Below are 13,255 nucleotides of genomic sequence, written 5' to 3' on the forward strand. Positions count from 1 at the left end.
TAGTAGTAAAATAAATAATAATATAGTGTGTGTGTGTGTGTGTGTGTGTGTGTGTGTGTGTGTGTGTGTGTGTGTGTGTGTGTGTGTGTGTGTGTGTGTGTATTTCTATAATATCATCTTTATAGTTTTACGTTTATTATTGGAATGAATATAATATTAAAATATATAGAATATAATATTAAAAAAAAACATCATTTATAGATTAACAAAAAAATCAATATTTGATATCTGAATGATTTTTTGTATACATAGATATTATACACATTTATACAATTATCGAAGTTATATAAAATTATTGAAATGAAGCATTACATAATATATATTTTTATATTAATAGTTTTTATTACTAAAGGTTTGAAAATATTAATAATACGTTCAATTTTAATAGCAATCATTCTTTCTCGTAATAAATTAATAATGTATTCTAAATTAAATTTTCAAACTGTAACTACAAAGATACTAAAGCTGTCTGTATTACTGATTAAATCAATTTTTGTATAACAAATACTTTTTTCTCTTTCACAGATTCGAAAATCCTTTTTCAGGATTAAAATATGGGCATTAATACATAAGGAGTCTATGCTGAGAATGACAAAAAATTTTGAAGTAGAAATCTGTACCATTTCTTAATCCAATATGGCGCTCCAGAGCTGTCACGTTTGTTTCATATAAAAACCGTGCAATCCGTATTTACGAAATAGTTAAACTAGTAATTTGCATGAAGAAACAGCATGGAATTCTTAAAATTGAACTTAGGCGTCTAATTAAAATTGTTATACGAAAATTTATGTGCATGTGTGGCGTACGTGAGTGAGATATTGATGTGTCAATGATTCGTAAATCGTTTGTAAGCGCCATTTTCAATATGACCAATCGTCTTTAGAATCCATTTAAATGATTATAAAAAGAATTGTATGATAATTTTCTTTTAATATTAGAGCAGTAGAATGAAAGTAAAAGGAAAATTCAAACATTGAAGTCAACAAGTTAATAACTATTATGGTTGGTAAAGCATTTCATTGTAAAACTAGACACAATGGATACCTTCAAAAAACTCTTTGGATTGGAATCGTATTCACTTTCAAACAGTTTTCTGTATTATTTCGAAAATTCCTGCTTTCCAGATTCTTCTTTAGCTCTTCGATTTAAAAAAATATTTTGGATTGTATCGCTCTACGATTTCTACATTTTTGAGACGTATATCACGAATCTGTAATTTTTAATAACAGTTTCATTGTCATTGCGCACATATACGTGATTAAAAACTATGTTACAACTTATACTGAACTGTAATTAATAGTTACAGAATCGAATAGTTACAGAATAGTTACTGACGAAGAAAGACAGAATCTGAAAGACAGAAAATTTATGTCGGACACAACAGTACAGGAAGCATTGTTTACGAGTGGGTTCAATTTTAGGAATTTTATGAACAGGGCATAGTAATTTAGTTTTACAATGAAAGAAGTGCCTTGCCAACCATAATAATTATTAACGTATAGTTGATTTATAATATCTGAATTTTTCATCCGCTACATTTCAATTAACTATCTTAATATATTAAAATTTTTTATTGTAATAAAAGATATAAGTCCATACAACAAATCGAATTAACTATTTATATATCAAAAGAAATTGAAAAGAATAAGGGGGAATAACTAGGAGTCACACGCAGAAAAGTCACGCAAATAATACACTTATAAAGCGTAAAACTTCTTCATTCTATTAAACGCGCTTACACGTTTCGGTTCACTTTTGAGCCTTCCTCAGAGATAACACAAACTAACATATATAAACTGTGAATAAAAGTTATTCATGGTGAGCACCCCTATATCGAGAATTTAAATGTTAGAATTAAACTCGGAAAGAGTGAAAGAGAAAAGAAATGAACGAAAATAAGAAAATATTCAAAATAGAAAACTGTGAAAAACTAATTTATCAAAAAATTTTAAGATTATAATTAATTACTCCGAAAATTAGTTACGCTTACCGTGATCATAAGGCACCATATCGCAAACATTACTATAAATAATCAAAAAATTCCGATTCTAATATGTTGACCAGTCAGTATCAGACGCACTTTTAGTTTTTTAGCTAGTATTATTCGAGATTACAAATGGAAAACTGTAACATTAGATCGTTAATCAATTCCAAGAAAATAAAAGTTGGAAAGTAATAAAAAATCAACGCCAGAAAGACTCATTATTGTGTAAGTAATACGAACGACACTGAAAAGATATAAGATTTGTTACCGTTAATATTTTATCATTTTTGATACTTTTAAATTAACTCAAATCTGTCACAATCTTGCTGAAACTATCATGGCAAATTATACGTAAATAGCTACATAAGTTTTATAAAAATTGCAGAAAAATAGTTGAAGTCGTCATTTAAAGGAACGTAGCATCGTGAAATAAGACATCATTGTTTTTAGAACCTTTGAAAAGAGTGAAATTAAAATTTTTTTTGGACATAGAAATTAAGAAATTATGAAAATAAAAATAGTGAATATATTGATGCAATTGGCTTACCCTGCCGAAGTTTTCAATAGTCAAAGGCACGATCTTACCAGCAGTTATTTTGCACGGTAACAAACTCCTATTCATGATTAAAAAAAGAAGTTTTCGACATCTTCTCGAAGTGTAATACCAATTTGATCTGCAACTACAGTTTGGAACAAGATTACTTGAGCGTAATTCTAAGTGAAAAAAAATGTATTGCTAATATATGTTTCTAAAATAAATTTTTAAAAATTATAGAAAGATTATTAACTACATGTCCAAAAAAAAAAATTTTATTAAAAGAAATTATGTTCTTACATTGATTCATAAGGAAGGATACTATAATCTAATAGAAATTGAGCTGGCCAGAATTGTAGGAAGAGATGAATGAGTTGCGCGATATAAATAGCAAATGGTTCTACGATATCCTTTGCATCATTTAAGTTTAAGACTACCTGAAATATACGTGTTTAATAGATTCCAAAAATTCTAAAAATTTTCGCTAAATATAAATTATTTTTGTTAAAAATCGATTTTTTTTCGTTTGCATAATTTTCTTTGAAGAAAATTTTATTATGAAATAACAGAAACTTATATACCTGTATGCCGATCATACTACCTCCAATCATGTTCAGGCAAACGCTGACTAGGAATATATTTGTGAACGTAGACTCAATCAGTTCCGCGAATCTGTGAAATTGCGAAAAACTAAACGCAATTAAACGAGATTAAAGATGTGCAATATATTTCATTATGAAGTTATTAACACGCACTGTATCACATGCAGATGCTTGCGCAGACAGCCCAAAGTTTTGTTGTAATTGTCGTCTTTTACCTTGTCGGGTTTCAGGTCGAAATTGTCGTTGCTGTCTTTGCCAATGTGTTCCAGTGTGTGTCTGGAAAGCCGCTCAAAAAATAATACTCTTGACAAGATCGAAACCAGCCACTTTTTTATCAGGGCTGGGTTCGAAGCGAATTCGAAAATGAATGACGAAGTATTAGAATGTAAGTGGAATGAACGCGGTATCGCTTATGTTCATCTTTTTTATCATATTTCAATTTGTAATTATTAATCGCGAGTATGATACTCTTACCCAACAATCGCGAACATTCCGCACGCGTGCCGAATCAGAGCGATATAGCAAGAATCAACTGCGATCGTGATGCTGATGTGGGAGAATACGGCTAAATAACAGTGTACCGCCATCGGATATAAATATTGATTTAACATTTCTCCATATTCCACGCGAAGAGGCAGTTTCGCTTCTGCCACTAGAGAAGATACCGTAGCATCCGAAGTATCCTCTAGCAGCATTATCACGACCGACTTTGAGATGAGAAGGATTCCTACAAACTGCATGAAGACTAAAAACACGACATACGCATTAAATCGGTAGAAAGTACGCATTAGATCGCTCTGGCTTAGTTTTCAAAAAAAGAATGTGATATCTTCTAAAGCAGTTCCCATGACATACTTCCATATGTTAGCGTGATATATCGTCCGTATGCGGTGTGACGTTGTAAAATGTTTCTTTCTACATCTGTATTCAATGATAACCAATCATCCTCTATTGTTTTTAGACAGGTCTTCAACTATAAATACAAGATGCGTCCGTATTTTTCGCGATGTTGATTATTGTAGTACCGAAATTAAAAATTCAATTGCATCTATATAAAAAAAAAGAAGAAAACTACACGTGTTACACGTTAAGGTGCAGACCTTTATAACTAGACTGCTCAATATAAAAAGAGATAAATCGGGAGACCTCAGAGAGAATTGAGGGAGAAAAGAATCAAGGGAGAATGGAGCGGATTCACCCGGAAGCCGGCATTTGTAATATACTATTGAAGTGAGTAGGAGATATGGTAGGAGCGTGATGGAACATACGGTATGCTGCATACACTAGTATTGTACCGCACTAATATTGTGTATGACATATACATACACATACATGTACATTTGCAGAAATGCACTATAAGTAGCGGATCCAATCAGAGAAGGGAAATATTCTCCACTCCATTCTCCCTTGATTCTTTTTGATAAACCTAATTCTGAATTATCCTTGTTTCAGTTCATATATGCATGCGTTCTGTTTGTGAGTATCGCATGAATTTATATGAAAACACAGCATTATTATCCGATTTATACGTGTGAGAGTGAACACAAATATGGCGCTGCCCAGCGCTGTCTTCAAACATGAAGGCAAAGTCGGCAGTCTATTTATAGAAGTCTGTGAGAATATAAGATATTCGCTGAAAGATTCAATCCTTAAATTTTCCATCAAGAATTTTTCATCAAAATTTCTCTCTTGTTAATCACATCATTGAATATGTGATAGTCACATACTTTTTTATTGTTCATTATTAACCACCCTAATTTAAAGCTGAATATTATGGTGATCCACATCGATGGTGTGCAAGAGAATACATCGTCGAGATCCGCCGCAGCGATTAGAAGATACAATAACTATACGTCAATATTATAGAATGCATTACATTTATATATATATATATTATATATTATATATATTATATATATAGTATATAACATATTTAAAACATATATTATCATCTAATTAATATATAATACAAAATATAATATAAAATATACATTTATATATCCATATGTATGTTGGAGGATAAAAAGGAAAGACAAGTGATACAATTTGTGACATACTTGTGGTATAAGAATGGTGATGGAAAACGTAAACATCGGTACAAAAAGAAAACATCTGTAGCGAAACCTGTGATAAGGCCATATTCCTACTAAGCTCATATACACTCTGGGAACTGTATAAAAGCGGCTTTGCCAAATGTTCTTTCGTTCATCCATTTTCAAGAACACTAAGACTACAAATTATCGACGATTTCTTGTGAATACTCGTCACTCGGCAAGTTGTGGGAATAGTTATTAACAATTCCTTATGTCACAGCATTGCATGACTGTAATTATGATATTATGCAATTATTTCCCGTAACATACAATTATATCACCCTTCAATGTAAGTTCCTACTACACAACTGCGTCTTTTGATCGCAGTTTTGCAAAGAGTGATAGCTCGTACAATGGAATCAATAGTTCTCGCCGTGCGATAATAAATTGAATTATTAACCCGTAAGTAGAGGAGAAGGCCATAATATCACCTAGAGTGACGCATAAAGCGCATCATTCATCCTTGTTGTTTATCAATTAATAAAAGGATAAAACGATACATTGTGCATTTCATGTAACTCGGAACGCATCTTCAATATTATGGATAATGTAGATATTGACTTCTCTTATTTTCGCTATTATATATAGCGAATTCTAATGGTTATTTATAGAATTATTTGTTCGCATTTTGCCATTACACCACGACATTAATATATCATTAGTCAGCACTTATTATAACGCATTTTTGTTTTCAAGTTCGAAATATTTCTAAGGTAGCATTACCTCTACTTCCTCATTTTTTTTTTAAACTTGAGCGTATTATCACATGAATATATGTATTTTTGAGTATGTGTTTGCTATTTAACATTTTATTCGATGATTGTATATATTTTGAGTTATGTACATTTAAATAATAGCATGTCATTTTGCTAATATGACTCTGTGTGTATATTGATTATTCACGGCCTCTTTTTTGAGGTTTTCGCATTAAAATAATTATTTGATAATCAATCATAGTTCTACTTAATTTATAATTGTTGTTAATTTATAATTTATTTATGTGTACTATTTTAGTAGTGAGATTTTTAGTACAGAGCAGCTTATATACAGAAGTTATGTGTACGTATATACATTTATTTGTTTACATTCTAAAATGTCTTACTTTTTTGTTAATTTTGTAATCAAACACTATTTTCTTAAAAAAATCAATTTTTTGAATCTATTTTTGAAAGGCCACATTATCATTTCTCTTTCTCTTCGAGTCATTAATGCAGTTTCGCTATATTTTTATAAATATCTTAATAAAATGTCATATATATGTAAGACTTATATGTATCTTATATATGTATATATATATATATAATAAATGTTTCGTAACTCTGAGTTTAGAATCGACTGAACAACACTTCGACGAATATAATTGTTAAGTTTTAATTTCAGTTGATTATTAACCAAGTTATTGTATAAAATGTAAATAGGGGCTGTATTATACTACTATCTTCTCTACTTGTATAGGTATATAAGTTTTCGCATGAAGATTAATTTGATCTAAACTTTAATTTATTAAAAATTTAAATCTACATAAAATTTATTATTTTTATTTATAAGTAATTACACACACTGAGACATATAATAGCATAAAATAATAATTTTCAAACATTAGAAATTAAAAGAAAAATATTTTTAAGATATTTCTTTAGTAATATTTTTATTCATTCATGTCTGAATCGTTCTGACCTTCACAAAAGTATAATTTATGGATTAAGTTACGTCTAAAAGAATTTTATTCTTAAACAATTATGTCAATTATTGCGAATCATGTTTCTCTTTGATGTTCATAATTCTTAAGAACAAGAAAAAAGTGAATAAGAAAAAAAGATTTTTGAGATTTGTTAGCATAAAATTTTATATTTTCGATATCTTTAACATTTAAAATAACTCAGATTAATTGTAATCACATAAATGTATCACGATCCACATGTAGATATGGCTTGTAGAGTTTTTTTAACAAGCTAGCCTGCACACGTTGAAACTGTTAATGGAAAGAGCGTAGCATCGTAAAATAGGATATTGATGTTTTCAGAACCTTTAAAGAGAAACATCATTATTTATATATTAAGACTAAAGATGCAAGGAAACTTGAGAAACTATTAAATAATAAAGTTATATTTACTACGCCGAAACTTTCAATGGATAGAGTCGCTACTTTGCCAGCAGTTATTCTGCATGGTGATATGGTTCTACTCATGATTAACAGTAAAAGTTTTTTGCATCTTTCCGAGGTGTAATACCAATTTGCTCTGCAACTATGATTCAAATCATGATTAATAAATAGCAGTAAAACTGCTAAGTTTATGTTCACAGTTCTTGCAGCTTTTCGATTTTTGGAATTTTGATGTTTCAAAAAGATAACGAGAGCTCTTGAATGAGCCCAAAATGATTTCATTTCTTACATCGATTCATATGGAATGACGCTGTAATCCAACAAAAATTGAGCTTGCCAAAATTGAAAGAAAAGATGGGTGAGTTGAGCAATGTAAATAGCGAGGGGTGCTACTATATCTTTCGCGTCATTTAGATTCATCAGTACCTGAAACATACATTTCCTTTTGTATCATTTCTGTATTATTATATGAAGAATTTCTCAAGACAATGAAGAATGATTCAAGACAACATCCAGATCAGAAAACATAAATACTATTATTAATACTCATTAGATAAAAAATTATCTTTTCTGCAATAATTCTCATTGTAAAATATAACATAAAGAAATCGGAATGTACCTGAATACCGCATATACTGCCACCGATCATATTCAAACTAACGCTAACCAAGAATATATTGGCAAACGTGGAATCGATTAGTTCTGCGAATCTATAGCGAAATTTGAATGTAGTTACAAACAATAGAACGTAAAATACACATTATTAAAATTAATAAAATTAACACGTACTTTATTACATGCAGATGTTTGCGTAAACAACTGAGAGCTTTATTGTAATCATTGTCATTCATCTTGTGGGGCTTCAGATTAAAATTCTCATTAATATTCTCGCCAATATGTTCCAGCATGTGTCTGGAAGCCACTAAAATGATAATATTCTTGGCAAATTATATTTTTAGATCGTCTTTATTTAAATTGATATTAAGAAGGACCGAAACAATCAGGGAGCCGATAAAGATTGGTTCTTAAAAGTTTAAACTCAATCAATACATGACAAGACATTCACTTATTTTTACTGGTTATTATTACTATTGCTGTTGCGTTAAAAGCATTGTGTATATTGCAATGACCTTTAAAAAAATGAAGTTGATGAGTAAATTTTTGTTATCTCCTTCCATGGCGGAATTAGACAAGGTTATATTCTCGAAGATGCGCAATAGTAAAATAGCATGCATTTTATATCTAAATACAGTTGACATGAATAAAAAAATTTTAGAAAAATAAAAGTCGCGCTAGCATTTTGAGGCAATTTTTGATCATATTGCCATATGCATCTTGTTCGCCGTGATCTTCTTTGTTTTCAGTTCTTAGAATTACCTATCGTAATTTCTTTGTAATCATAAAAATGACATGTTCTATATTTTTTAATGTTAATTAATCATTATTGTAATAAAGAATTTTGAATATAATCTCTCTTAGAAAAATTGTGAATACAAACTGTCTTACTAAAAATGAAGCTTTTTAACTCATATTATTCGATTTATTTTATAAGAAGTCTTACGTGATGAATATCTTTCGGTGGTGGAATTCGAATTTAGTGCTTTCGAATTTACTAAAAAATTGTCATGATCGTCACAGGAAAGAAAAGTTAAATTTTGTCGGATAGTGTTATTATTTTACTTACGTTAATACTATAATTACTATTATTTCTCACATATGAACTGATATTAAAATAAATCTGTGTTTTTCATGTTTTATCCATGTGAAATATGTTACCAACCCTATGTTACTAACAACGTATATCACGTATATTAACTTTAAGTAAGAGGGAGATTAATTGTCACATTTTTGCAGCTTTATTTAAAATTAAATTAAATTAAAAACTTATTTATATGATGATGTATTCAAGTAATCTTTTTTAAAAATACTCAAGAGATGTAAATATATAAGCATTATAACGTATATAATGTTTAAAAATTTTACATCCATTTTTTTCTATAAATAATTATTCAAAAATTGACAACCGGTTTTGATCTTTTCTATATCAAAATGTTTTTTATAATATCGGTCATGATGTTTGTTTCCTAATATCAGATTTTAAAATATTCTTTTTAAGATTTTTACCCGACAATCGAGAACATCCCGCAGGCATGTTGAATCAAAGCGAAGTAGAAAGTATCAGCAGCAACCGTGGCGGTCACATGAGAGTATACAGTTAGATAACAATGAATCATTATTGGATAGAAGTACTGATCTATTCTGTAGCCGTATTCCACGCGAAAAGGTAGTTTCGTTGCGTCCAATCTAGTCGAGTTTGATGTATCCTCTATCATTATTAACACAATTGACTTGAACATGTAGAGCAATCCCGTCGAAATCATAAAGACTGGAAAAGTGATATATGAGTACATATGAGTATAATACAAAGAGCGTCGCTGAAAGATTTTCAAGTTACTGGAAAAGAGTTTTCTAGCAAATTTTCTAGCAATTTTTTTATATACTTTTTTTCCAAGAGAATATTTTACCAAAATGAAACTTAATCTATCTTCTTTTTGACATACCTGCATAAAATATCGTCAGATATTGACCATGTATAGCATGTCGTTGCAGAATAGCCTTTTCACTATCCGTTTTTAATAATAACCAATCGTCCTCTATCGTTTTAAGACAGGCCTCTATCTACAAACACAATCACACCCATCTTTTTTACCAATAACAATTATATTTGTTATTGGTCAATAAGAATTAGACTACCTGACATTAATTGCATTAATAAAATTTGCATATATAATCACATTATTTACTTTCTTACTGTTTGCCATCAAGCTCGCTAATTTAAAGCTGAATATTATTGTGATTAATATCGTTGGCATACATTCGAATAGATCATCGAGATCCCTCAAAGCGATGTGGACATACAATAGCTATATTAGAAAATATCGATATAGATGTTATAAAACATTGATAAGATAATGATTAATGTATTCTTTCTAAAAGATCGAAAATCTGAGCCTCAAGATATTTTTGTTTAGCAAGAAATATATTTTTATGAAAGAAGCTGGTTAATAATTGAGTACTATCGAACGCTACAAAGTGCGTTGCAAATTTTATATAAAAAAATATATATCGATAGATTTTATATAAAAAATTTGATACAAAGAATAAAAAATTTCTTGAGATTCATGTCATTATTCTTTTCTTAAGTAAAGTAAATTATGTACCATGGGTATAAGAATGATCGAACAGATCGTAAACGTTGGTACAAAATGCAGATATCTATTGCGAATTGGATGATACGGCCATAATCCTACTAACGTCATGTATAATCTAGGAATTGTATAATACCGACTTTGCAAAATGTCCTTTCGCTCGATCATTCTTAGAAATACTAGGAATACGAACTATATCAACGATACTTGCTTTATTTTGCGTACGATCGCCACCAAGCGAAGCGCTGGGACATTAACAATTCCTTGTGTTGCGAATAAATGTCCGTCATTATGCCATCAATTATTTGCACGCACTGAAACCCTTTTCATCATAGCTTTTCGTTACAATTGTCGATCGACTCATTTACGGGAATAACGTAAATGAATCGTAATTTTGTCGCCTGAGCAATTTGCGAATTCAATGTGTTCTATGTAAGTATTGTATACGTTAGTGTATGTAAGTATTGTATACGTTAGTGTTAGCTATATGTTCGCGAAATGAAGCTATTATCCTAAAATAATGAATATCAAATAAAAAATAGCAAGTATATGCGAAAATGTAAAGTGTTATTAATCCTCCGCGAACTAAGTGGAAAATCAACATGGATCATATATCTTATACCCCATGCTATACTTCATTATAAATATACTATAATTTAGTATGATGACAACGTACTTTTCAGTTGCTCGAAATCGGCGATATGTGCGCGGTACTTTTTAAGAAGTTATAGAAATTTATCTTGTTGGGATCACATCATAATCCCCATTTAGAACGGAAGGTTAATATGGAAAAATGGGACATAATTCAATTGGATTAAAAAAAATTTTTTTTTCAATAAAATTATAATGCTCAAAAGTGTAGTTTACTCGAAAATAGAAAAATATACTTACATTTTTTTCTGTACAGTCCAAAACTCTCTTGATCTATAATAAAACTTGAAAGCATGAATTGACGTGTCGACAAATTTGATCGATAGAATGCCAGTGGAAATAGAACAGAATCTGCTAATAAAATATCGAAGGGACTGTAGAAACCGAGCAAAATCTGTCATTTCATAACCAGCTAAATATGTTCCAATTCAATGATTACGAAATGACAATTTAAATTTGGTCTCTGCTGCAATCTGTCAGATTATCAACAGGATTGGCTATTGGCAGATTACGAGCTCAATGGAAATATAATTTCAATCTTCTGCAATATTATGCTCTAATTATTATGCTCTATTGTTGGTAAATGTTAGTACATTCCTAAGATATTATTTGTATGAATGTGCAAAATTCAAGATCAAGAGAGAGGTTCAAAAGGATACATTATACTTATCTGAATGAGAAGTCATACATTGAACAAGATGATGACACGATAAAAACTTATAGTGTCACTAAAGACAATTGTACAATACGAATATCCACGAATTTGTAGGTTAATATTACATTTAAATATTATATTTTAACTTCAATAGTGTCTCTTTTTTTCAGATTGTGTAGATGAGATTTCCAATGAATTTTATGGCTTTGATGTCTTTCTAATAAGTATGCTTTTGCATTAAAATAATTATTTTATCTGCATCTTTATATAGTAAATAAAAATATTAATTAATTAAATAAATTTCATTATTTAATGCTAGTGTATTTATACAAATGTATTGATATGTAATTTATCGAGTTTATTATCAGAATTTCCTGTATAATTCTTATGTAAATGTTAATGAAAAAAAGAATAATTAAGATTTAAAAAAATAAATGAAATAATGGATAAGAAAAGCTAATTAAAAATTCCAACCAATTAATATAAACGTATAAATACGAAGTAATTGAATTATCACAATTGTCACAAATTATTTCACAAATAAATTATTGGATTGTCCGGAAAGTTCGTGTCGACTAACTTATATAATTTAATAAATATATATATAAAATATATAATAAATATATAAAATTTAAATATTCTGCGTTTCAATTTTCCTTCAACATCGGCACGAACTTTCCGGACAACTCAATATATAAGCAGTCCATTTTTTAAATTCTCATAATTCTTTAAATTTCATTAAAAAAAGATATGATAAGAGATATAGCGTGATTAAGTAAGACACAATTAATATAATTTGAGAATAATTTGGTTTTTTGTCAAAGTCTTAAATTGAACTATCGCAAAGAAAAGTGCTAATCGTCTGTTCGCTCAAATCGATACCGCCTCGAGCTCCCGTTGCTCGAACGACAATTTCAAATGACTACTTGAACGAATAACTGACAATGTATCATTACGAACATTGAACGTGTCAAACTTGATTACATCCCGTATGCATCCTGTACATAAGTATATGTCTTCTTCAGTTTACTCACCAATCTCTTACTATGGTGGCAAGTTTACCATGCAGTCGGTCATATTGCATTACTATCGCATTAACAAAATCTTCATGTCGCAGATTGACACCTGACCTTATCAGAGCAAGACAAAGAGGATATTGATACCCAGCACAATAATGTTAATCTCTATCAGCATTCCTATAGCAGAGGTAATTATGTATTCGATCTCGCAACTATTATATTTATGAAGCTATGCACGTACATTTTCGGATTCGATCCGCATTTTTTTGAAAAATATTAGGTGTAGTAAAAAGAATCATATTTTCTTATTCTATTTACTATGTCAAATAAATAGTAGTTACTTTTACTTTACTACCTAACTATATATAGAGCGTCCTAGAAGTACATATAACTTAGTAGTATC

General features: G+C 29.6%; 2 protein-coding genes across 2 annotated transcripts; both read right to left on the reverse strand.

Annotated features, from left to right (window-relative positions):
- Positions 1 to 2,386: 2,386 nt before the first annotated feature.
- LOC105626189 (odorant receptor 13a-like) lies at positions 2,387 to 5,334 on the reverse strand. Its single transcript, XM_012207497.1, has 8 exons — positions 5,179 to 5,334; positions 3,977 to 4,094; positions 3,596 to 3,866; positions 3,275 to 3,397; positions 3,101 to 3,191; positions 2,820 to 2,956; positions 2,532 to 2,664; positions 2,387 to 2,437 (listed from the first exon to the last, which is right to left on the reverse strand). Exons 1-8 carry the CDS (start codon positions 5,332 to 5,334, stop codon positions 2,387 to 2,389), a joined length of 1,080 nt encoding a protein of 359 aa, XP_012062887.1.
- Positions 5,335 to 7,166: 1,832 nt separating this feature from the next.
- LOC105626190 lies at positions 7,167 to 9,675 on the reverse strand. The gene is made up of 6 exons (XM_012207498.1): positions 9,443 to 9,675; positions 8,108 to 8,230; positions 7,938 to 8,028; positions 7,608 to 7,744; positions 7,294 to 7,460; positions 7,167 to 7,240 (listed from the first exon to the last, which is right to left on the reverse strand). The coding sequence occupies exons 1-6, from the start codon at positions 9,673 to 9,675 to the stop codon at positions 7,167 to 7,169; spliced, it is 825 nt and encodes a 274-aa protein (XP_012062888.1).
- Between the last annotated feature and the right edge of the window lie 3,580 nt (positions 9,676 to 13,255).

The sequence above is a fragment of the Atta cephalotes genome (assembly GCF_000143395.1).
Source record: "Atta cephalotes unplaced genomic scaffold scaffold00004, whole genome shotgun sequence".
In the NCBI taxonomy this organism is placed as follows: domain Eukaryota; kingdom Metazoa; phylum Arthropoda; class Insecta; order Hymenoptera; family Formicidae; genus Atta; species Atta cephalotes.